The sequence below is a fragment of the Euprymna scolopes genome, chromosome 27, assembly GCF_053919585.1.
Source record: "Euprymna scolopes isolate OS-2025 chromosome 27, ASM5391958v1, whole genome shotgun sequence".
Classification (NCBI taxonomy): domain Eukaryota; kingdom Metazoa; phylum Mollusca; class Cephalopoda; order Sepiida; family Sepiolidae; genus Euprymna; species Euprymna scolopes.
This window is the reverse complement of record NC_136508.1, coordinates 93,600,069-93,625,958: the sequence shown is the minus strand read 5'-3', so window position 1 is coordinate 93,625,958 and position 25,890 is coordinate 93,600,069. Positions and strand designations below refer to the sequence as shown.

The window sequence follows — 25,890 nt, the reverse complement described above, 5'->3', positions numbered from 1 at the left end:
GCCTGTCTGTCTGTCTGTCTCTCATTTGTGTCTTGTTCCTTCTGTCTGTCTGTCTGCTTCTCTTTTCTCTCTCTCTCTCTCTCTCTCTCTCTCTCTCTCTCTCTCTCTCTCTATCTCTCTCTCCGGTTTCTCTCTGCCATGTTCTCTCCCTTTCTTTTTTTCCACTCTCTGCCGCTCTCTTTCTTCTTCCTTCTCTTCTCATTTTCTTGAAATTACACACTTCTCCATCGACGTTTGCCTTACACCACCCCGTCCACCCGACGTTTGCCTTACCCGACGTGTGCCTTACACTACCCCCTCTACTGAAAAAGTATAAGAAAACATTACTTGTGTGTTTGCCTCAAGAGTCTGTTGTGGGAGTCCAAATGTCTTTTGCGTGGATGCAAAACACGACTGTGGATTCGACTCGTCTGCGTGATGCAAGGTCCAAGTGAGAAAAAGAAAAAGCAATACAAACTGGATGCAAAAGTAGGCTGTAGCGCCCCCTTGTGGCAAAGAATGATATCGCCAGAGTTAAAGGGCGATAATCAAGTTTACCTTAAAATGTTAAGTTTGTATTTGTGTGTTCACTTGTATGTGGAACTTAGTTCCTATAAGCCGTTCCCTTAAGTAATCCAATTTACCAAATTTCCACTATTAATTACTACGATATTGTCCCATTAACTATCATACACTCATTAACCCTTATCCTCAAGTGGCCTTCAGGCCTTGAGAAGTGGTGGCTCCTTTGTAAAAAAAAAAGTCTGAAGGTGCAAAGGGAAATAACTCTTATTAACTTGGAAATCAAATGCTTATAATTATTGAATCAGTTTTAAAATATAAGACTTTGGTCAATGAGAAATTATAGAGAAATCTTTGTATTTACCCAAAATTCAGTTCTTTAGTTGATGCTGGCAACGGTTTTTTTGTAGTTTCTTACAGCTGGAACAATGTACTAGAAACACTGCCAGAGTTCAGACAAGTTGCTATAATTGCTACACTCTTTCTTTCTCTGCTTTCTTGAAATTCGCTTTCCTTCTAACTCCCCAAACCAAGAAAGTTTTTGTTGGGTAATTATAAACTCAATAAGGTCAATTAATCGAATTGCAAATTACGTTCAATAAGTTTCTAGATTCTTTTTTTTGTATAAGCACTTTTATTGATAGTACACACATGAAACTCTAGTCCCCTTCGAAATAATCTCATGCGGCTGCAAGGCACTTGTTGTACTGTTCCAGCAGCCTCAAGAAGGCCCCATGGAAGTTCTCTTGTGTAAGCATGTCAGTGACCCTCGTCGTCACAGCCTCTTTCATTTCCTCAATTGTCTCATAACGACAGCATCTAAAATTTTCCTTGAGCTTAGGGAATAACCAAAAGTCACAGGGAGTAAGGTCTGAACCATAGGGAGGGTGTGGAACTGTCTTGATGCCCATCTTGGTCAAATAGTCTGTGACAAGAACTGGTGCATTCATGCAAATCTTCTGCATCTGCAGTTCCTTGTGAATAATTGTGTGCTCAGTTCTCACATTGTGCACTTATTGTCTCTATAGACACACGACGGTCCTTATCCATGAAATTCTTTATTTGGCCAATCAGTCTCGTGCTCTGACTTCCTTATTCCTCCCATACCTGCCATCCTTGAATCTCTTATGCCACTCAAAAACTGATGCTAGATTCACGCAAGATGATCTAAAAGCAGTTTGAAGCATTCCATAAGATTCTAAGGCATTTTTTTTCCAAATTTAAAACAGAATTTTATTGCATATCGTTCTTTTAAATTGTCCTCACGTCCTGATAGCATTTTTGAAATTCACCAGCTGTGACAGTCCGGCTTTAGTAGGGTGTATTCAAATTCCTGCTGTAGCTGTTCATTTGAAACTGAAATCATAAAAATTAGTTACTCATCTCATAGCATGTATAGCAATAATATACTGACTTTTCAAGAGTCCACAACAATTTGAAATGCCTGTAAAAAAAGAAAAGTCTTGAAAGTTATTGAAGGCATCTTGTATAGACTTTGTGGAAGTTGACGGTTAAAGAAAAGAAAAAAAATGAAAGGCACGTTGGGGAGGCTTTTCCAATAACAAGAAATGCATAATCAGCTTTTATTTACATGTTGAGAAAAAAAGGGAGAGAAACACATTAATTAAACAGGAAATACACGTCATCAAAATTACAGTCCAAGGGAGATAATTTCTAACAGCATTTCACGCGGTTCAAGGGAGATAATTTCACAGGAACGTGAGAACTAAAAATATTTTCCAAACAATAAAAATCGTTTCAAGCTCTAAAAAGTAACACATATATGTGAAAATAGAAAGTCAGAAACCTCTATAAAACAAACAGCCAAAATCTAATGACAGAGTTCTCAAGCAGGCAGGAGCACCTGAAAGACCCCAGAACCATTCCCAGGCAGGGGCAGGAAGCAAGTAGCAAAAGGAAAGAACTCAATATGTCGAATGGTCCCTAGCTTTGGTAGAAGCAATTTTAGACAACAATAATGTATTTGGGTATGGCCAGGGACCACATTGGCACTTTATATAATTTGTGCTATAAAGCAAAGTACAAAATGGATCTTACATTACAGCGAGTAATCTCCGCAGCCTCATAACTCTCACTTCCTTTATTTTTTCCTTTAGACCTCACATTCCTTGAGCGATGTTTCTGACAAAGAGAGAAGAATTGTTGTTTTCTGGGTTGGAATCTGTCTATCTAATAATCATTGTTGATCAGTTTTTTTCTTTTTTACCTTTGTTTTATGAAGCTTTAAGGGAAAAGAATGGAGAAAATATGATCAAGCATTTAATTCTGGTTTGAGCCTCAAGAGTTTCTTACTAACTCGACCGCACGTTATAATTTAAGGAGAATAGAAAGTGGATCTTGGGTCTAACCCTAACCTTTGGCAGCCGCTTAACTCTTCCCTTATTTTGTCCTTTAGTCCTTAAATTCCAGGAGTGATGTTTCTGACAAAGAGGAAAGAATTACTGTTTTCTAGATCAAAATCAATTCCATCTAACACTTATCATTGGCAAGTTTTTCACCTTGAAGACATTTTTTTTTTAGTTCCCTTACATCAAATGGCTTCATGCCTTGTCTGGAACAATTTCCCTAAAAAATAAAAAAAAATAAAAACATTATGGATTTAGCAAAGGAAGTAATGAGAGGATATATACGTGAACCAGCACCTTCATTTGAGGACACACAATTAATGCAACAAGATTGCTCCTGGACGAAAAAGGGAAAGTCGAGAGGGCCATACTGTAATGGAAATTGCGCTTGAGTTAAGTTTTGGAACTTAGCAAAGAATGTGTTGATGGAATTCAAATACAATATTGTGCAATTGGAAAAATGAACAATAGTGATTTCTAGGTTACTTAATGCATTAATATTTTCTTTTTTATGGGAATTGCTCGAGACAAGGCATGAAGCCACTTAATGTAAGGCACTGACAAGAAGAAAAGATGATTATTACAAAGATAGGAGATGCCTATTGATCTTAGTCTTGAACAATTCAAGGCTACAGGTAGGAAGAAAACGGTCGGCAGGAAGAGAGTTCTCCAAGACTGTGGTTTTTGGAAATAAGCTACTGGAATAGAAAGCTGTGTTACAATGAGTTATCAAAACAGCAAATTGATGAAGACCACTAGATTAACAAGTTAAACGAGCTGGAACAAAGGAAGCAGGGAATAGATCAGACAATTCTGAAGAACACATACTATAATAATTTTTATAAAAAAGACTGAGACTAGCAACATCACATCTAAAAGGGAGGTTGCAGTGAAGAAAGGATGGGTCAATTCAAACTGCAGATACGTTTCTACCTCTTATAAAGAACCCTCGAATGGGACATAGATTTACCAGCCCAAATACCAGAAAGAGAAGTTAGGGAAGAAATAGTGGAGCCAATGAAATTACAGATACGTTTCTGCACCTTATCAAGAAGGTTTAAAAGAGATAGAAAATCATCAGCTCAAATATGACAACATCACTCTATACATGGTCTGATATATTTGTAGAGATAGATAATAGCTTCAGGTATAAGAAAATGTTTAGAGCGATAGAGAAAACAAACTGTACAGGAAGCAGAAAGAGCAATGGATCTAATCTATGAACTCAATGAAAGATTTGATGAAAAAGAAAGACCAAGAAATTTCAGAGTCGAATTCTCAAGAGCAGAGCCAGTGATGAGAATATTAGGAAGAAAAGGGACACACCTACAATTGAAAGACAGGAGATGAGTTTTAACAGGATTAAACAAAACAGTTGTAATGCTCTGCTAGTTAGTAATAACAAAAGTTCCCTGAAATGACACAACCCACTTCAAATTCTTGCAATTTCACTAGCATCTGTTTATCAGTGTGATTCAATTGCATTGTTATGGAGAGGCAAAGTGCGAATGAACTCAAAATCCGGGCCGACAAAGACATAACCTGGGAATTGTGATGACCTGGTCCTATGACGCAAATTGTTTTATGGGTCAGGTCGTTTTATGGAACAAGGTGCGAATGAACTCATGTCCAGGCTGACAAAAATGTAACCTGAGAATTATGATGACGTAATTCGGTCGGGGGTCAGATAAAAAGCAAACGCCAGGCTGGTCAAAATATGGATCAATGACGTCAATTAGTTTATGGGTTACCAGGTCGAAAGTCCATAAAAGTGAGATGGTAAACAAAAAACAAAGCAGAGAGACGCGAAGCCGAGGAACGAGGGACAGACGACGAGAAACTGCCTGTCACGTTCGCAACCTACATCTCTCTCCACCACCTCCACCGCCGTATAGTGTATATATGAATGTTTGTTAAATAAACCAAGTTTGTTTATAACAAAGTGTCTCGTTATTCATTCCAATCACTAGACGATTTACAACAACATATATGTATAAATGTCAAACAAACTATCTCTCTATCTATCGAGATATTCAAAAATCTTAGTTAAATTACAGGCTGGTGCTCCTATAGAAGTGTGTACCCTGTCTCTAGATATCTCACTAAGACTCTTCTTAAGACGAACAATAACAACAATACAGAATATACGTCATCTTCATACGACCAGTATATAAGAGCATCACTTAGGTAACAAAACTTCTGGACAAGCTAAGCTTGGGCGTGAGAAAATGTTCCGAACGATCAAGTAGTTTCAGAGTCGATTTCCTTACCAACAACGCTGAAATGGGACAGCGATTCACCAAATATGGCAATAATACTCTATAAAATACATTGTGGGACAATTAATCAGATCAGAATTGGGAATCCCCCCCCAAAAAAAAAAAAAAAAATTGGAACTTTTGGGAGATAGCCTAATTTCCGATTCCAAAAGCAATTAGAAAAAACTATTAACTTAATTTTCCACTACTGATATTAAAGATAAAATAAGAAAAATTTATTTTTAAAATGCAGTAAAACTCAAATCTTTATATGATGTAAATTTTTGTAAAAGAAAAAAGAAGCAAACAAAAGGAAAATGAAACTTTGCATAAATTCACTAGTTAGCCTTTAAAAGAACGTAATTGATTTACAAGGTTCTTTTTTTTCTACATGGTAGTCACCACTTATAAAGGCCCGGAAGCCACTCGGGGATAAGGGTTAATGGGTATACATTGTGTACAGTAATCAATGGGACAATATCGTAGTAATCCATAGAAATGGAGATCTGATAAAGTGTCTTACTTAAGGTGGCGGCTCAGCAGGAATTTGTTTATGTTGGACTTGAAGACATCCAACTACTGTTTAACTGTTCAAAAATTGAATAAAACAAGTTTGCTATAAGAAAAGTTCCAAATATCGGAAATTTCCTATAAAAGACGGGTCCTGGATAGAACCTTAAACTATATCTAGTGGTGAGGCCCCAGCTTGTGGGCTTTGGGGAGTGTGGAGACCCCCTTTAATTGCCATTGCTCCCAGGTCCACTCTGACCCGGAGTGGTAGTACCTGTTAGGGTCCCAACAATGGGCTAAATAGAAACCGACTTGAAAACAACAAATATATTCTATTAAAAACTTTTTCTTCAAAATCTTTGGATTCGGCATTAAATAACCTGAAAAGGGTTGATATGCCGTAAAACAAAAACAACCAACCAACCTACAAAAGACGACTGTAAATCAATGCATTTAATGAACTCTTCGAATAGGTGGATCTATAGTTGCATAGGAAATTGCTTTTTATATCGTGGCTGTGTTCTTTCAGCAACTTTGTTATTTGGAATCGGGAGATATATTGGAATCGATCCATCACTATTATGCACAAAGAGAAAAAAAAATGAATACCTAGAAAATTAGAAAACGTCAGAGCAGATTTTAGGTACAATAAAAGAAAGAAAAACTTGAGTGGAGAATTACTAAGCTCCAAAAGAAGGATGTACAATGAAAATTTTCACAAAGTCTGACGCTTGAATGCTTATTTAAAATTCTCCATCGCACACAGATGCCAACTGTAAAAAAATTCAACTCTCGTCTCCGTCGCATCAACTTTACTTCTATTCATGTTGAAAATAGCTTGTAATCTAATAAGACTATATAATAAAGAAAATCATTGTAACCTGATAAGATCTCATGAAACAATCCAATTCTATGATAGTGTACATTGTTTTGGACATAATTCATGGGGTTTCCAGCATTTTCCTAGCATGAAAACACTGAAAAGTGCACTTTTTTCAAAAAATTTTACCTGGATGATAAATTAATGTGTAATCTGAATTTCAATACTAATTAAAAAAATTGGCTCATACATATTGTCATAAATACATATGGTCATAAATACATATGGTCATAAATACATATGGTCATAAATACATATTGTCATAAATACATATGGTCATAAATACATATTGTCATAAATACATATGGTCATAAATACATATGGTCATAAATACATATTGTCATAAATACATATGGTCATAAATATATATTGTCATAAATACATATGGTCATAAATACCAGTAAGAAACTTTTCTAGGAGTTGGATTTTTTTATTTAGAGCCTGTGATTTAATTTATCAAAAAAATTAGTTTCGGCATTTGAACCCAACGTTTTCTACAAAATTAGTTGTAACTTTTCCCGTTTACATCAGATTTTGATAAAACTGGTGTTTTCTGATCAGTGGATGGTATGTTGTACTGGAATGACTAATATTTCACAATTCATGTATACATTAGAGACTCTGTGGACCTTTAAAGCTAAAAGAATGTCAAATTTGAAAAAAAATTGGCACAGACGAAAATGCGCATTCTTGCATGGTAAATCCCTAATAAGCATTTTTGGTCCATTTTTTTTTTGTTTTGCTAAATTCAATGTACATATGGTACTTTCTTGCTTGAATGCCTTATTTGGATAAGTGAAATCTGAAATGACTTTTTTTCTGACAGCCTTAAAAATTGTCACAAATTTAGGCCCAATTTTTGCTAATTTTTCACACAAATGGTGCTCTAGTTTGAAATATATAAGTTAGAAGTAGGTAAACCCGATATTATTTTGAAAGCTAAACTTATTGGCTGCAGACCTAACCAGATGCCTAGGTCAGTGCTTGTGAAAGGTGACTGAAAATAATTTTGGCTTCATGTGAGAAAAATTTCCACATGGAGACTTGAATAGTGTCATAATCTACTAAGATCTTATATAAAAAAATAAATAAAAATGGCTCATAATCTACTAAGATCTTATATTAAAAAAAAAAATAAAAATGGGTGTAATCTACTAAGATCTAATAATAAAAATAAGAATTGCCAGCACTTCTTCGGCATTCACACGACTTATGTGTTCTCTTCGGTGCCAAACACTAGGCCCTCCTCTCCTGAAGTTAATGCATTTCAAACCACATTAATAGAAAATTGTTATTTTAGTTGTACTTTGTAGATGTTTCTTTGATTTTCTAGTCTTCTGATTTCTTCAACTTCTTTTCTCTTTCAATTATAAGTTAAGATATGCTTTTTAAAAATACTAAAATAAGTTGAAATAAGCTAAAATTTGAAATCCTGGAAAAATCCAAATCACTTTCATCGCAGTAGATTTTTTTTTTTTTTAATATTTAGGCAACACATTTTCACAGTAAAAGCGAAAAGATGGTTGCTAAGCAACCATCCATTTTTTACAGAAAGAATAAAATTGGAATTTAATTAAATAAAAAAATTTACAAAAGCCATATTGTTTATTTAAACTTTATTATTTTCTTTATATGTACAAATTTCAACATGAAATGGAAGGCAAGTGAATAAAAAGACACCAATTTGTTAAAAGAAAAAGACATGGAGATAAAAAAAAAAAAAAGCTAGAGAAAATAAACAAGGAAAAAAAATGAAAAAACTTTTAGAAAAATATGAGGATAAAAATATGCGCTTTAATAAAAGGAAAAAAAATTTGATAAAAAAATATTTTTAAGAAAAAAAATCTTTTTGAGAAAAAAAACATTTGGAGAGAAAAAAAAACATTTGGAGAGAAAAAAAACATTTGGAGAGAAAAAAAAACATTTGGAGAAAAAAAAAACATTTGGAGAAAAAAAAACATTTGGAGAAAAAAAAACATTTGGAGAAAAAAAAACATTTGGAGAAAAAAAAACATTTGGAGAAAAAAACATTTGCAGAAAAAAAAACATTTGGAGAAAAAAAAAACATTTGGAGAAAAAAAAAACATTTGGAGAAAAAAAAATCATTTGGAGAAAAAACATTTTGAGAAAAAAAAACATTCTGAGAAAAAGTGAACTGTGAGAAAAGAAAAAATGTGAGAAAAGAAAACTGAGTGAAAAACGGAGTAAAAAAAACTAAAGAAAAAAAAAATTACAAAAAAATACAAAAGAAATAAAATTAATGAGAAAAAAATTTTAAGTAAAAAAATGTTCTAAACTGGCATCAATTTATAGGGAAGAACAATAATGCATTTGCAGAAAGACATTGAAGTAAAAAAAACAAAAAAAAAAACAATGGATATCAAATCCTGATGAGATCACACATTTGTAAGAAAAAAATATGCAGAAAAATTGTTACAAATTTTTTATTCCAATCAAATAAGAAAAAAAAGTAAAAAAAAAAAAATTTTTTTAAATATGTGAAGCTGAGATTTATTGAAGATAATATAAAGATTTTCCCGTCGCAAAAAATATATTAGACAAACATCTTGAATATGGAAGAATTTAAATATACAAACAATAAAGCATTTCAGAATTAAAAATTAACTCAACTTCTTTGAACTCAACTTTATTCAGAAGAAAAGTCAATCAAATTCTGATCGTAAGTTGTTTATGCCTTGCTTCCATGGTCGGATCACAACTGTTGTCATGCAGGGTGGCATGTTTGTTCCTGATATAAGACACTCAGTGATTGGGTGAAATCAGAAACCATATTTAGTTTGAACCAATCAGAGATAGTTTTTTTTAAATCATTCTAACAGAGATTTTATGTGTTAAAGTCAATACAAAGCACAGCAAGAAATTGAAATGGTAAATAAGACCAACTGTTAACATAGAACAAGAATCACTTGAAATTATTGGGGAGGTGACGGTGATGCAATGATTAACGAGACAGGCTGTCCCAAGTTTGAATCCAGTTTGTTCCACAAAAATCACTTTCACTTAGGATATTGGCAACCTTCATGTGGTCCCTTTTGGCTGAGAACAAAGTGTAGTATCTGTTCTGTTACTACACTTCACCTTTCCTTTTTTGGTCAGTGGAGGAGAAATCCTTCATGACAGAGATGATTTTTATTTTTGTTTCTATCCAGAGTGCCCCTTTTTAGGGAAACTGGATTTCCCCACATTAAAAACCAACCTTGTGTTTAACTCTGTCCTCGTGGGGAGGCAAGTAAATAGAAACCTTCATGTGATCCCTCTTGTAAGTACCTGTCTTTCTAGAAATAATTCTGATTAGAAAAATATCGGGGAAACCAATGCCAACCATAGAATCTTCAATATGATGATGATTATTGTTAGGACGACTGTACTCAGCTTCGTTGCTATTTCCACAATGTTTCGATCGATGTAACCTTCAGGTGCACCTTTTCAAACATGGAAACATGCATGAAATTTAGAATCAAACCCTTTATTTAATCAACAGAGGCAGATTGTTCTTGTTCTGTCAGCCATGACTGGGTAGAAATGTTCCTTACTCCTCCTACATCTCTCATCATCCTCAACAGATTCCCTGCTTTTCTTGAATCTCTTTATGTTACTAGCAAGACCCCCGGAAATTCCATGGAATGAGAAATATCTTAAACAATTATGTTTGCAAAAAGCTGATATTTTGTCTGGATAGCGCAAAAAAAAAAAAAAAAAAATTGGGGGATGGGGGGCGAAAAACCAATTACACACAGAAAATATGAGTTTATTAACATTTCCATGAAAATAGTGCCTATTATAATAATATTCGAAACAAGGCTACATGTAACATTCTTGTTCAGGGTTGCCAGATCATCCTTCAAAAAAGGCCAAATTTCATGAATTTGGCCCTTTTTTAAGCAGCTTGGCCATCAAAAATTGTATTTGGCCTTTTTCAACACATACCATGCAAGCTAAGGAGTTGTTATCGCCTACAGAAAGTATCAAATTGTTAAGCCATAAAAAACTCTGGCTTAGAGTATATTATTAACCAATGCTTTTAACCATTAGGTCATGAGTATGTGAACAATTCTAGCAGGAATTTGTGTGAAGAATTTTTAAGATAATCTTTTCAAGATACATCGCATTGCTACTTATCAACTCTTAAATAAGTTTCCAGACTTTTTCGGTATGGGCACTTTTATTGATAGTACACACACACAAAGCTCTAGTAATCTCCTCTGGCTGCAATGCACTTGTTGTACCGTTCCAACAACTTCTGGAAGGCCCCATGGAAGTCCTCTTACATGAATGTGACAATGACCCTCGTCACAGCCTCTTTCATCACCCCAATTGTCACATAGCAACAGCCTCTAAGGTTTTCCTTCAGCTTAGAGAATAACCAAAAGTCACAGGGAGCAAGGTCTGGACTGTGGGATCTGAATCAATCAGCTCGACCATCTCCCTGGTGTCATGACAATGTCTTTCTTTCTGATCATCTGAGCACACTTGGAACAAACTTCGCACAAATCTTCAGTTCTTCACGAATAATTGTGTGTACAGTTCTCACACTGACATCAAACTGTGCACTTATTGTCTCTATAGAAAGACAACGGTTCTCATCCATAAAATTCTTTATTTGGCCAATCAACTTTGGTTTTCTGACTTCCTTACTCCTCCTACATCTCTCATCATCCTCCACAGATTCCCTGCCTTTCTTGCATCTCTTATGTCACTCAAAAACTGATGCTCAATTCATGCAAGATGGTCCAAAAACAGTCTGAAGCATTCCATACGTTTATGCGGCATTTTTTCCAAGTTTAAAACAGAATTTTATTGCATATCATTATTACAAAGTGTCCTCTCGTCCAGATTGCATTTTTGAAATTCACCAGTTGTGACAATCAAGCTTTAGTACGGTGTATTCCAATTCCTGCTGTAGCTGTTCATTTGAACCTGAAATCATCATAAAAATTGTTCAGTCATCTCATAAGATGTACAGCAATAACATATTGAATTTTTAAAGGTCTACGACAATTTTAAATGCCTGTACAAAAAAAAGTCTAGAAACTTATTGAAGGCACCTTGTAAAAAAATTCACCAAAAGGTTGGGGTTACGTATTACTGCATTATTAAAGAAAACATTTTTTATGTGAAATTACATGTTTTATGTCATGCAGAAATATTTAACTAATTGTGGCATGATAATTAAGTAGATAATAACCTTCATGGCAAAATATAACTTTAACCCTCATGGCAAAATATAATTTTCAATTTTCAGAGAGAACTGTCATAAGAGGGAAAAGGAATGCAAAATAAGATGAAGAAAGGAAAATAAAGTGAGAAAAAAAAAAGAGAAAGAAGAAAAGAGAGAAAGAAAAAGAAAAGAGAAAAATAGATAAAGTACAAAGACCTGTGGCACAGTGGTTAGAGTATTTGGAAAAATCAATTGCAAAAAGTGATATTCTCCTGAAGGTTGAAGGTTCAATCCTCAGTGTGGGTAACCAAAAAATACAATTGCAAATTACTTAGGACCTCTGTCCAGTCATGGCTGACAGAACAAGAGCATGCTACTCCAGTGAAGTAAATAAAGTATTCCATTTGAAATTCCGTCAAAATTCTCTAGTTCAACAAAATGCCTGAGGAAGGTCATAGGTTACATCGACCGAAACGTTATGAAAATGACAGTCAAAAATGAGAACAGTAGTCCAAAGAATCCAAATAATATGAATAACCGATCCTCATCTTAAAAATTCAGAAACATAAAATAAAATTCAATTAAATAATGTCGATAAATAAAGATTTAGCGATTTGACAGAAATCAGTTTTGTTTCTCGGCCAGAATTCCTACTAGATTAAAAAATAAAAATAAAGAAAAATCTGTATGATGCATGTACCAGAGACTGAATGAAAATGTCATATTCCAAAAACCACAAACTGATTCGATATATACATATTTTTTTTAACTAAGAAAATCAAATTTTATGAGGAAACAAGAAAGAGTACCGCAACTCCAACATCTTTAAATAAACAAAGAGAGATAAATCAATTCGAACTTCCGAGGATTTACTATTAATTACTATTAATTTAATGACTTCAATTAAAAAAAAATGATTTTCTTAAAAAAAAAAAAAAAAAAAAAACTACTTGACCAATTTATACGATTTTTGGAATCTGATCTTTTCATTATGTCATACATACGTAAAGATTTTTCTGTATTTTCGTTTTGTAAATATAGGGGTGATTCTAGACCATCATTTTGAGCTCTTATACAAAAAAAAAAAGAAGAAAATGGATTTTGATAAAATAAAAGCAGGAATCCAAAATGAAAATCAGAGTTGGAATCCAGTTTGTTCTATGGAAACATTGTTATGAAACGCACACCTGGAGTCGAGGTAAATAGAAAAAAAGGGGGGGGCAGAGAACAATGAGAGGTTCTAGCAATTTAAGCAGAATTCTGCCTTTTCTGGATTTAAAATAATCAAAACTCCACAAAACAGAGAAGAACTCACATATAATAGAAAGTTGGTGCCCGTAATCAAACACACATCAAATTTTTAAACATTTATATAATATGCTAAGGCCGTTCATACTGATCTTTTCATTCCGTCACGGGTACATACATCAAAGATTTTTCTGTATTTTTGTTAACTTTTTCTTTTTTTTTTTTTACACGTTAAAATTAAAAAAAAAAAAAATCATTCAATCAAAGACGGTGATTAATTTGATGTCGTTAAGGTAAACAGTTTTAAATGAATTGTTCCAAAAACTAAATTATGTTGTCTTTTTGATTAAAAATTTTAAATAAAAACATTTTAAAAAATTCACATTTGTTTTAACGATTTGAAGAGTATGCAGCTGACATTTATATTTACAGTAAGAAGATAGAATATTTATTTTTAAATTGCTACAATTTTTAAGAAAGAAGAGACATTAATTTGAAGAATATTTAGTTGGCAATGACCAAGAAAAATATTATTATTATTAATAACAGACTATATAGATTCATGCAATTCTGAATTTTTTAGATGAGATGTGAATGTTTGTGTTATGGTGATTAATCGGACTATTATTTTCATCGGGTGTTATTAGCACAACGTTTTGGTTGCTGCAACCTGTGACCTTCAGGTGTTGAGAAAACGCTTCTTTTCCTACGAAGGAAAAGGGGATTGGCTCTGCATTACAAGAATTCAAACCGTGCTTTTGAGGGTGGGTACGTAGATCATGAAGAAAGTTCAATCATCAGGGGTCACTTAGTTATTTTTTAAAGGTTTTCCTATGACAACTTTTCGGAATATCTATACTAAGTGTTAAAATTAGTGAAAAAATGTTTTACGAAACAGAAGATTGATACCCATGAATATTTTTTTTTTTTTAAACACAATGTAAGGGGGGGGGGTTCTAAAAAGAACAAACAAAAAAAACGGTTCGAATTCTTGTAATGCAGAACCAACCTCCTTTTTCCTTAGTAGGAAAAGAAGCATGTCCCCAACACCCAAAGAAGGTTGCAGGTTGCAGCGACCAAAACGTTATGCTAATGACACCCAAGATGAGAATAATAATCTGATTAATCAACATAACACAAGTATATAAATTCATGTTGAAAAATATTGGAGAAACCAATGTCATAATAGAATCTTCGGGTTCATATGACATGACGAGGATATATATTAGTGTTGGGACGATTAATCGGAATCAGAAAAATCAGAACTGTCAGCGGTATTGGAATCAGAAATGTTTGTGCCTGTTTTCCGATACCAAAAACGATTCTTTTAATTGTCTTCTATATATGAATTTGGTTAAAACAAAATCTTCCACTGATGGTAGTAATAAAATAATAAATATTTATTGATTTTAAATCACCCATTAAACTAAAATCGATAGATCATCCCGCAGAAGTGTATTTTTATGTTTAAGAAAATATCTGCGCATTTAACGTGTTTTTTTTTTTTGTTTTTGTTGTTTTTTACAGTAATCGAGAAAAAATAACAGCTCCATAGTTAAATGTGAAGAGATCTATAAAAAATTAAAAATCAGAATCAGTAATTGTATCAGAATCAGGAATAATATTGGAATCGTCCAATCACATATATAATAATAATAAAACAATAGACTATTTTTATATTGAAGATTATTACATTCTATGTCTCATTATGGAATGGAATTTCTTCATTAATTAATGTTAGTGAAGGGTTTTTCTTCAAATCTCTGCAAGATCTGAAAGAAACAAAAAGTTCACCTTCAAATCTAAATTAAGATAACAGCAATGTCTTGTTCACACTGTTATATGCAAGTGAAACTTGAATAACATTATTATTATTATTATTATTATTATTATTATAATCAATTTATTATTGTTACTATTAATATTGCTATTATTATTATTATTTAATCACTAGGAGTAGTCACATAGGACATCATCAAAGACTTGAGTACAACTTGTGGTGTTCTCTGGAGTCTGAGTGACAAACAAGTCTCCCAGATTTCCAATATTCTCCACCTCTTTTGATAATGTTTACAGATGAATTTGTATTATTGCAACAGTCACTTACCATTGATTTCTTGTTGGCAGCGAGCATTGATCTTTACTGGAATTTGCGTGGCAATAAGCCTCTCCAAGATTCTAGTCCTTTTTGCACTCAACCAGTGGAGGTCTGGCTAGTGCCTTTTCTCCTGTTTTTCTATCCTCTTTGACCCTCCTCACATATTTGGTGTAATGCCAGTTTATGGTGACACACACACACAAAAGGAGGGGGAGTATAGAGCAGGGGCACAGCAGGTTAACTTACAATTAAAATACGGTTTCAGTTTTCATGATTCCAAGTGTTTTAACATCGGCAGCAGTTTCTGTATGTCCAGCTTTTGCATGTAGCTCGTGTGTGTTAGTCTATTATCGTTATCACAAGTTTAGATTTATGTAAAAAGCAGTGTGGGATTTCCACACGGTTGTGTTCGTATAAATATATTATTTGTATCTACATTTATCATGTTTTTAGTAAAATGTAAAATGAATAAAACAAAAAAAAAAATATGCAAAACTGCACTTCTTTTAGTCCTTGTAAAAATCTGCTTTTCAATAATTGTCCATATTTTTTGGAAACAATATTATAATTTAAAATTTTACCTTACAATACCTCTCTCACACACACACACACTCTTGGTCATAGACTCCAAGATAACTTGACAGAATAGCATCAAATTTAGCATGATGAACTCTGGGATGCTGGGCGTGGCATGAAGTACATACTTTGACCTTGACCTTGACATATAGATGTTTGAGGTCCAGGTTTTGGACCTGTTCATCGTTCCAAGGGAAAAATTTCCTAGACAACTTTGTGGCATGCGTGGCACAGAAACCCAGGAATTTGCACTTCCATTTAGGAGGATGGACAATATAAACTCGGCAGCAACCTCCCATGGACGTCAAGTCCGCTTTTGAATGCGTTTACTGTTTGTGCGTGTACAACTGCATCTGGGAGATCATTCCATGTGTTGACAACCCTCTGTGAGAAGGTTCCTTTGCAGACATCTAGCCTAAAGTGTTTTTTTTTACGATTTTAAGGTTATTTCCCCCTGGTTGCACTTTTTGGCGACCTGAAAAGACGGCTTTCTTGTATCATAGATCCCATGGATGTACTTGTAGAGATCGATCATGTCACCACGATTTCTCCGATGCTCAAGAGTGGCCAGTCTCAGGGATCCACATACCACCACCACTACTACTACTACTACTAAATAAAATCATAATAATAATTATTAAAATAAAATCATAATAATAATTATTAAAATATGGTAAGTGCTCGTCTGAGCTCCAATCTACGGTCTCCTCTTGCAAAACTTTCACAAAACACACTCGTCTACCTGAAACCACTATCAATAATTTCCCCCACTCTTTATCTGTGCCTAAACTTGAAGTGAATTCCATAAACAAGCTTTTTTTCTTAAAACTGTACGCCTGTGGAACTCTCTTCCGTTTGCCTGCTTTCTAGCTGATTTCAATATGGTCGTTTTCAAGTCCAATGTAAACAAGTTCTTGATAAGCCATTCCCCTTAAGTAATCCAACTGATCAAATTTCCACTACTAACGGTTACTACAATATTGTCTCATTAACAGTATATATATATATATATATATATATATATATATATATAGTAATGATTTCAAAAGTTTTAAAATAAAAATGACTTTGGTGCCATCAGCTAAAATTACAAACCAAAGCATTTAGCAGTTCAACCATGTTCCCTACCGTTTGAGCTAACCCAATAGACAGATAAGAAAGATTTAAAATTAAACCACTTCAAGCTATGAATGAATTTGTGCATCTACAAATTGTTATCAGGTTGATAAGAAAGTTCTTGCGGTTTTTAACTTTTAAATTCAGATAAACATATCTTTGCTCAAATAACAATTTATTGATCGAAATAAGCACCATCAGAATCGACACATTTTTGCCAACACAAAACAAGTGTATTTATGTCAGTAACATAAAAATCTTGCATTCTATTGACAATGAAGTCGCTGAAGGTGTTTTTGATATCACTTAGATTTTTTAAGCATTTCTGACGCAGAAAGTTGTCAAGATGCTTGAAAAAATGGTAGTCGGTAGGTGAGAGGTCTAGAAAGTCTGGCGGATGAGGCAAAGTTTCGTAGCCCAATTCGTTCAACTTCTACAGGGTTGGTTTAGTAATATGCAATCAGGCATTGTCATGGAAGAGAATTGGGCCTTTTCTGTTGACTAATGCTGGGTGTTGTTGTTGAAGTTTCTGAATCATTTCATCCATTTGCTGACAGTACTTCTCTGCCAAAATGGTTTCGCCTGCATTTAAAAAACTGTAATGGATGAAACTGGTCAGAGACCACCAAACAGTCAGTTTGACCTTTTGGTGCAACTCTGGCTTAGGGAAGTGTTGTGGAGCTTCGTTGGCATCTAACCACTGAGCTGAGCATGGCTGGTTGTCGTAAAAAAAACATTTTTCATTGCAAGTCACAACCCAGTCGAGAAACAGGTCATTCTTGTTGCGTAAAAGAGAAGATGATACTTCATAACGCAGTTTCTTTTGGTTGTCGTTTGTGAGGTATCCATTTATTAAGATTTTTTGTCATTCCAATCTCTCTCAAGTGGTTGGAAATCATCATATACGTCACGTCTAATTCAGAAGCAAGTTCTCAAACAATCGTGCGTGGATTGTCTTTTATTCTTAAGTCATCATTGTCAACCTCCGATGGCTAACCACTACACTCATCAGCTTCAAGACTTATTACACCATGAAATTTCTTAAACCACCATTGTGCAGTGCATTTAGTAGTGATTCCTGGGCCAAACACTTAATTGCTATTGTTAGTCGTTTCAGCAGCTTTTCGACCTAGTTTGAATTGAAATAAAAAAATTGTGCGAATTTGCTTTTTTCCATCATGTAATTAACATTCTGAAAATAAGACAGTCAAGAAACAGGTCGTCGTTCTTGTTGCGTAAAAGAGAAGTTTGTTTTAAAACGATTGTAATTTAAACGATTAAATAGAGCAAAAAAATGCTTTTTAAAATGATAAATAAAGTAAAGATATTATAACGAAAACTTATTTGAAAATACATCATTTGAAATCAAAATTAAAAATTCTGCAAGAATTTCTTCTCGGCCTAATATAATTGTCGGCAAGTTGAAATGAGCATTTTGCATTCCAACTTGCTGATATTTCTGCACACGTTAATCCTCCATCCAAACAAAGATTTTATCTGTTACAAACCATTCTTGGTGGGTTTAGTCCAAACATTTTGTACTCAAATTTAAGACGTCGGAAGTGGGCTTGGTTTACCTAAATAAGGAACGGAAGTCACTAAGCATGAAACGAAATTAAGGTTGTTTTTTTATAACACAAGTGTTAATAAAAACTTTCATACATTATGACAAAATTCCATTTATTCTAGACTAGCCTTTTATAAAAAAAACAAAAAACTGCTAGACTAGCCTTTTATAAAAAAAAAAAGGTAGACTAGCCTTTTATAAAAAAAAAATGCTAGACTAGACTTTTATAAAAAAAAATGATAGACTAGACTTTTATAAAAAAAAATGATAGACTAGACTTTTATAAAAAAAAATGATAGACTAGACTTTTATAAAAAAAAAAACCTGATAGACTAGCCTTTTATAAATTTGCGATTTTTAGCGATTAAAAATTTAATCATTTTGAATACAAACAAAATTACTGTAGTCAAATTCAATTGTCGCTCTTGAATTTTGGCGAAATTTAAAACAATATGGTCGTTCCAGTTTTCTCCTCTTCCTCAGAAAATTTGATTTCTTTAATTAAGAAATCTACTTAATTTATGTGATTTTGGGAATATGACATCTTCATTCAGTGACGAGTATGTACATCAGAGATTTTTATGTATTTTTGTTTTTTAATCAAGTGTAATTCTATAAAAACACCATTTCAAGAGTTTTTGGCTGACAATTATTTTTATAGTCAGAAGATGAAAAAGTCAGAAAAATGGCGATCAGCACGTAATTATTATTTCTTATGCTTTGTTGCCCCCCCCCCTTTTTCTTTGTTTTTTTTTATTTTTTAATTCTCTCAATCATTGGATAAAAAAATGGCAATTTATAAACACAATATTAACAATAAACAGATCAAAGAAATCGCAATATACAAAGAAAATATTTTTTTTTAAATTGATCCACGTCAGCAATATTCCCACATCGTCATTTTAACATCAGCTTATGCTTATGATGATGATAAGCATTTTTGTACAAAAAAAGAAAAAAAACTATCAACTTCTAATCCAAATGGAATAAAACCGTGTTTAGGAAAAAAAACCCTGAAGGCCATAGTGAGCAAACTAGATTAAAATGTTCAAAGAAAATGCATTAAAATTCATTGACTATCGCGAATTCATTGCCTTGAACGTTTGAAAATTACAAACACGAATACTTGACTTGATTCTAAAAAAATTGTTGAAATGTTTGTAAAAAGATACCCGCACTGGGATGGCACTTTTTTTTCTATGATACAAATGATAGCAGGTAAGGAAGCCATTTTCTTCATTTTTCACAGGATTCAGAAAAAAAAAAAAATTCCAGGGATAAGGGAGACCTGGAAAAAAAAAAAAAAAAAAAAAAAAAAAAAAAGAAGCATTTAATAAAAAGTGAAGACAACTAAATTTAAAATAACAAAAAAAAAAAAAAAAACATTTTTTTTCATTTTTATACTAGCAGGGGGACCAGACATTGCCCGGGATCGAATGAGGATCTAAGCTTCCAGTACTTTTAGCATCAAAATCTGTGAAATCGTCCATTTTTTTTTTTTTAATCAAATCAATTGATTACCTACTCTATTTGGGAACCCACCAAGGTACATTGGGAGAAAGCTCACATCTCTCCACAATGGTATTATAGTTTACATTGCCCTTAGAGAACCTATTGTTGATTTTATGAAATTATTTTTATATAATGACTCTAATCAAAGTTTAAGATGCAAATCTCAAGTATCAGTTTAATTGTGCTCTAAGCAGAAACATTCATTTCAAACTCGTTTCTGTCTTATCAAAGAACTTACTGTTGATTTCATATGTTGGGCCTTTCTGCTTGTGCAGTGATAAAACTTCTCACTTGTGATGCTAAGCTATAAAAAAGTTTTGACTTTAGTCAAAATCGGACTGTTCTTGCTTTAATCAGATTTTTTTTGATTATCGATACTTATCAGAAGTATTTTGATACAAAACCTATATAAGAACACTCCCAGGTACATAATGTACATTTGTCTGAAATTTCATAAAAATCGGCCACCCATTTTGGAGTCCATAGGGAATAAACTCACATACACACACACAGTCAAAGTGTCTTTTACACATAAGTAGACATAAACATTGAAAAAATTTTTTTCAAAACTAGGTAGAATTTTTTTATTTCGACAATCTTTCACAAAAAAACACCCGTCTAGCTGAAACTGCTGTCGGTAATTTTCCTCACTCTTTATCTGTGCCTAAATCAAAACGTAGACTTCATGAACAAAGCTTCTTTCTTAGAAGTGCACGCCTATGGAACTCTCTTCTGTTTGCCTGTTTCCCACCTGACTACAACTTGGATGCCTTCAAGTCCAACATAAACAAATTCCTGATGAACCGCCCCCTTAAGTAAAACACTTTATCAAATCTCCATTACTAACGATTACTACGATACTATCCCATTGATTACTATACACGCAATAACCCTTATCCCTGAGTGGCTTCCGGGCCTTCATAAGTGGTGATCTCCATGTGAAAAAAAAATATCTTAGACAATAAATATATTAGCCTCCAATGCTTCTATAATAAAGGGTAATGTGTTTTTATTTGTATACATAATCGACAATATTTTTATTTACGCATCTCTGAATTTTTATGAATCTACAAGGAATTTATTTTAGCTTAGTTCTTCCATAGGATTTCTGAAAAAAAAAAAAAAAAAAAAAATGCTAGACTAGCCTCTTATAAAAAAAAAAATGCTAAACTAGCCTCTTACAAAAAAAATAATTCAAACCGAAAAATAAAGTCTCTCATAAGTGACTATAGCGTGTGAATCGCCGTTTTCCAGAGTCTACAACAATAACTGAAATTAATAAGATGAGTTTATTTGTCGATTAGGTGTTGATTTGAAACCAACTGTACCAATGCTGTTCTGATCTCCTATAACACAAATAAATATTACACTTCGAGTACTCTGCTGCTGTTCTCTCCCACTAATTTTACATGCACATACATAATGATCGTCACTTCTTGACAGAAGAAAACCATCTTTCCTTTGCTTTATTGTTGATTATTTATCCATTTCCATGTCATTTTTTAAGATATTCTTTTGTTTTTGTTATTTCATTTAATATGGTTGATAATTTGTTTTTTTGGGTTGAGCATATTGGGAAGTGTGCAAATTACCATTAGCGTATGAAGCGAAGCTCTTTGTATAAACAAATTGAGCTTAGGTACTTGGACAATGTCAAAACATTGTTAATTCACTGCCTGCATAGCAGCAGCCGAATAGTGCAACGTTATGTTCGATCCTGGCTTGAGGTAGTTGCTTTTCTAGCCGCACTGATTAGCTGTGAAACAGCGAAATGGTACTGTATGTGGATGACTATATATATATATATATATATACACACACACACACATACATATATATATGTACATGTGAAGATGTGATCAAGATGCATTTTCTATCTTCTGTGTGAATGAAAGTGGCTCTTCAGACCATCCCTGCTCTTAAACAATCTATTGCAGAGGTCACACTTTGGCTGAGATTGAGGGATGCCAATCAATATTACTCTACTGTGGACATTCACATGACGTTTCAGACCTTCATTTGATTTGTAGACCATAGAGCAAATAGAACATCTGTGCTCACCAGTGTTTTTTTTCGTCAAAGAAAGACTGATTTCCATGTGATCGCTTGTGGCTAGCTAGACCAGTGCCTGATAAAGTCATTATACAGCATAAATCACATACGTGGTTCAGCACAAAAGCCTATGACAGATTTTTCTTCGAAATATCACACTTCATTTTTGCATGCTCATATTTTTCTTCTCAAAACTACGGTAAACCATGGAGCACCACTTTTTACGATCATTGGAAGCACTCTCCCAGCTAGATACGTCAATACCGAGAGCTTTCATATTATCCTTGATGTTGTCCTTAAAGCGTTTCTTTTTTGTTTACGTTGTGCACGCTTTCCTTGTATAATTTCACCATAATATACATACATACATGATGATTGCTGCATCTTTCCAGATGATTGCCGTCACATTGAGTTCTCCCAATCTCGTCATCCATGCCATCTCAAATGACTCTGCACTCCCCCGACAGATTTGCACATCTTTAAGTAGATGTGACATACAAATTGAGCAATTTCCACTGAGTTGACTTCCTCTGGAGGTTGAAGAGTATTTCTATGAACAATCACGTCTTCCCAAACCAGCAGTAGACTTGCAAACTTTGCTGTATATTAAACAGATCGTTTGGTTTGGACTAATAGGTGCAAAGTTGACCTGAACAGGAGTTTTGTGCAACTTAAGGTGGTTAATGTAGTCAGATTTTGACGAAAGCACTCGTTCACAAGTGTCACATTTCCAGCTCTGTGTGTCATGGTTAAGACTATCAATTAAACCTTTGCAAAGCTCTCGCTTATACATACACACACATTCAAGACTCACTGATTATCTCCCCTTTTTGTCAAGAGCATAAAATAGCTAAAAAGCATAAATTTTGGCACTTAAAATTTTCATAACTTTTGAACTGCTGATGGTATTTGCATAATTCAAATAGTTTTAAGTATCTTTTATACAGCTTTTTTCATGCAAGTTGATAAAATAACAATTATCTAAAAAGAAAATAAATTTGTAATACTAATAATATACATACTTACAAATATACATATACACTTAACACTCACTGATTATCTCCCCTTTTTGTCAACAGCATAAAATTGCTAATTTCTTTTTTATTAAAATTCTACTTCACGATTTTTCAATACTAAATAACTAACCTAAAGTTTTGCTGTCATTTTAATTCTAACTGCTTTATTTCACAAATAACAATTTTATGCAAAAGTGCTAAAAATGCGACTTGTACATTCGTGAGGGAAGCCAATTACCTTGAAGTGCCAAAAAATTTGCTTCACTCGTTTGACACATGTCGGCTCAACATGTTATTGATCTTTTCCCATTGCGACTGATTGAATTGTTCTTTGAGGCTGTACGTTAAACTCAGACACGTGTGACCATTTGTAGTTTTGGCAGCCAACAACACTTGCATATCATCTTTGTTGATCGTTTTGATGACTTGGTTCAACAAGTTGAGGTCTTTCGATTCGATCAGGTACATCAGCAGATTCTTGCCACGGTTGTCCTGTAGAAATAGAAAACACAAAACAAAAAATTGAATTAATGAAAAGTTATTTTAACCCTTAAACTACCACTGAGAATTTTTGCATTTCATAAACTTACCTTCATTATTATTCATAGTGCTTGAAAAATGTGTGTTTAACAAAAAAAATGTGTGTTAACAGACGAAATCCTCCACTCTGAGACAGATGGCGGAATACTGAATGTAATATGCGGCATAATCACATTGACACACCGGTTCCCGTCAGATCACCGAAGTTAAGCAACGTCGAAACTGGTCATTATTAAAATGGGTGACCATTTTCAGAAGTCCAGGTGCTTTATGTAGGAGGATGTCGACATCTCCCTGCAAAAAGTTGCAAAAACCTAATGTTGTCATCTCCCCTAACGTGCGACTGGGGACCGCTTGTGAATTTCATACTCCCATGAAACTTCCTCCTTCAGAGGAAGCCAGTTAAACCCTGAATAGGGTTGGTGCTGACTGCACACACATACTGAATGTAAGCAAATGTACAGTTGCAATCTGGAAGTATCTAGCATCTACCCATATACCGAACTAATATGTACAAGGCGTGTTTGAATCAGCTCCCACTTTATTTATACCATTATATTCATTTATTTACGACTGAATGAATTAGTTCAACTAGGTCCAAAAGGGTTAAACATATACACAGAGTGGAACAATAAAATTGTCCCTCTAGAAAAGACGACATGATTCCATTTCCGTTTGATAAAACCCGTTTTTTGGGGGTTTATTTTTTTTTTATTGCAGATCCTCTACTAGTTGGCCAGTTGTGTACAAATTCCAATAGTGATAGGAGCCTCCTATCACGTATGAAAGTGACACAATGTTCAACGAGCGAGATCGGAGATGCACCACTGCACAACTCCTGCTCTCTACTGATTCAAGTTATGACAACAGAACCATTGCCAGCGCCCTCAAAATGCAAATCTGGACAGTTCAACGCTTGAGGGCACAGCTCAACAAAGTTTCCAGCCAGAGTTATAGTCTTTGGTGTGGTTTCAAGTGAAGGTCACATCATGCCACCTTACATCTTCGAAGTTTGAAAGTAAACACTAAAATGTACCTGGATGTGTTGGAGAGTGTGGTGATATAGATCTACCACTGTTTTTTAGCAATCTTATAAATCCAAAACTCAGTGACTGTGCATCAAAATTGAACAAATGAAGGTTTGTTGGAAAGGTAATGACTTGAATTGTGTAGTGGACTATGTGCTATTTGCCCTTAAGGTCGCAGATTAAGGAAATCATCCATCATCCAGAGCCTATTTTTGGCACTTTTTTACACTCATAAAATGTTTTAATCATAGTCATTTGTTTTCCTAGTTTTACATATTACAAAATATCTGATATTTTCCCAAAACTTCTGGCCTTGATGGAGGGAAGATTAAACTTGCTGCTATGGTTTTAAATGATATGATTGGAAATAGGGTATGATCATGAATACCCCCAGCATCAAATAACCCTTACTTTATGTACGAAAACCAAATAGCGATTAAATGTTGTTTCATAGATTGGTCTTTGCTATGTTTGTTTTACTTTTACATTTCCGGTATTGTGGACACAAGAATTACGTCCTATTATCATGAAACTACTCAATGTTATTACACAAGGTGTTTCAATAAAATGTATACACTCTTTAAATGACGATAAAACCAACATCTATATATATAAAAGCGAAAATGTGTGTATGTACGTTCGCTTTTTGTGTATGCCCAAGAAAGGCTTTTTTCAGAGAAGCGGTCGGTCGGTTCGCAACTTCTTAAAACTTTTATACCATATAGAAATTGTAATATCTCGGAGTTAACAACGGAGCTCGCCTGTCTATTTAATTTGCTCGACTTCAGGAAGATAAATATTCAACATTTGTCGCTCGCCGCATGTGGATTATTTTTTTTCCTATAATAAAAGCGACACTAATTCTGGCGGTATTTTCCGTCTATCGGCGGAAATGTCTGAAAGCAATCAGATTTGATCAATGTGGAAATATTTTCCTTATATCAAACAACTGCTATTCAAATTGGTCAAGGGGAGCTGGTCCCCCCCCACCAACATCTTGGGGAAACAAAAATAAAAAAAGCTTTCCGCAGTAAATGAAATACTATCCCGCAGTCAAAGTTGACCTCATTAAGTCATTAAAACGTGCACCTGCCAAATCTAAGTAATTAAATAAATTCAAACGTGTTTCCGTTAGTATCTCGCGGTGGGTCAATGGTTAAGGTCGCACACCTTTTTTTTTTCACACTTTAATTTCCAACTTCGCCTCAAGGGTTCGGGTTCGATCCTCATACTCACCTACCAAAACTTTTTTTTTTTATTTTAACCCCCCCCCCCCTCGGAGTTTTGATTTACCCAAAACCACACACACCTCCAAACACCCGGGCAACGCCGGGTACCCTCCCCCCCCCCGCTAGTTTATTATAAGAAAGAAAAGTTTCATACATCAAAATACTGTGAACAAATATAGAAACCAGTTAATTATCGAACGTGCTCAGTCGGGTC

General features: G+C 34.0%; 1 protein-coding gene across 2 annotated transcripts in view; it reads right to left on the bottom strand.

Annotated features, from left to right (window-relative positions):
* Positions 1-18,875: 18,875 nt before the first annotated feature.
* Positions 18,876-25,890, bottom strand: part of LOC145248999 (uncharacterized) — a 94,235-nt gene continuing 87,220 nt past the window's right edge. For both annotated transcript variants that reach the window (XM_080110851.1, XM_080110850.1), the window contains 2 exons: positions 23,118-23,371; positions 18,876-19,587 (listed from right to left, as the gene is read on the bottom strand). In XM_080110851.1, the coding sequence (XP_079966977.1) occupies positions 23,141-23,371 (231 nt within the window). In that variant the 3' untranslated portion in view covers positions 18,876-19,587; positions 23,118-23,140. The remainder of the gene's footprint in view (positions 19,588-23,117; positions 23,372-25,890) is intronic.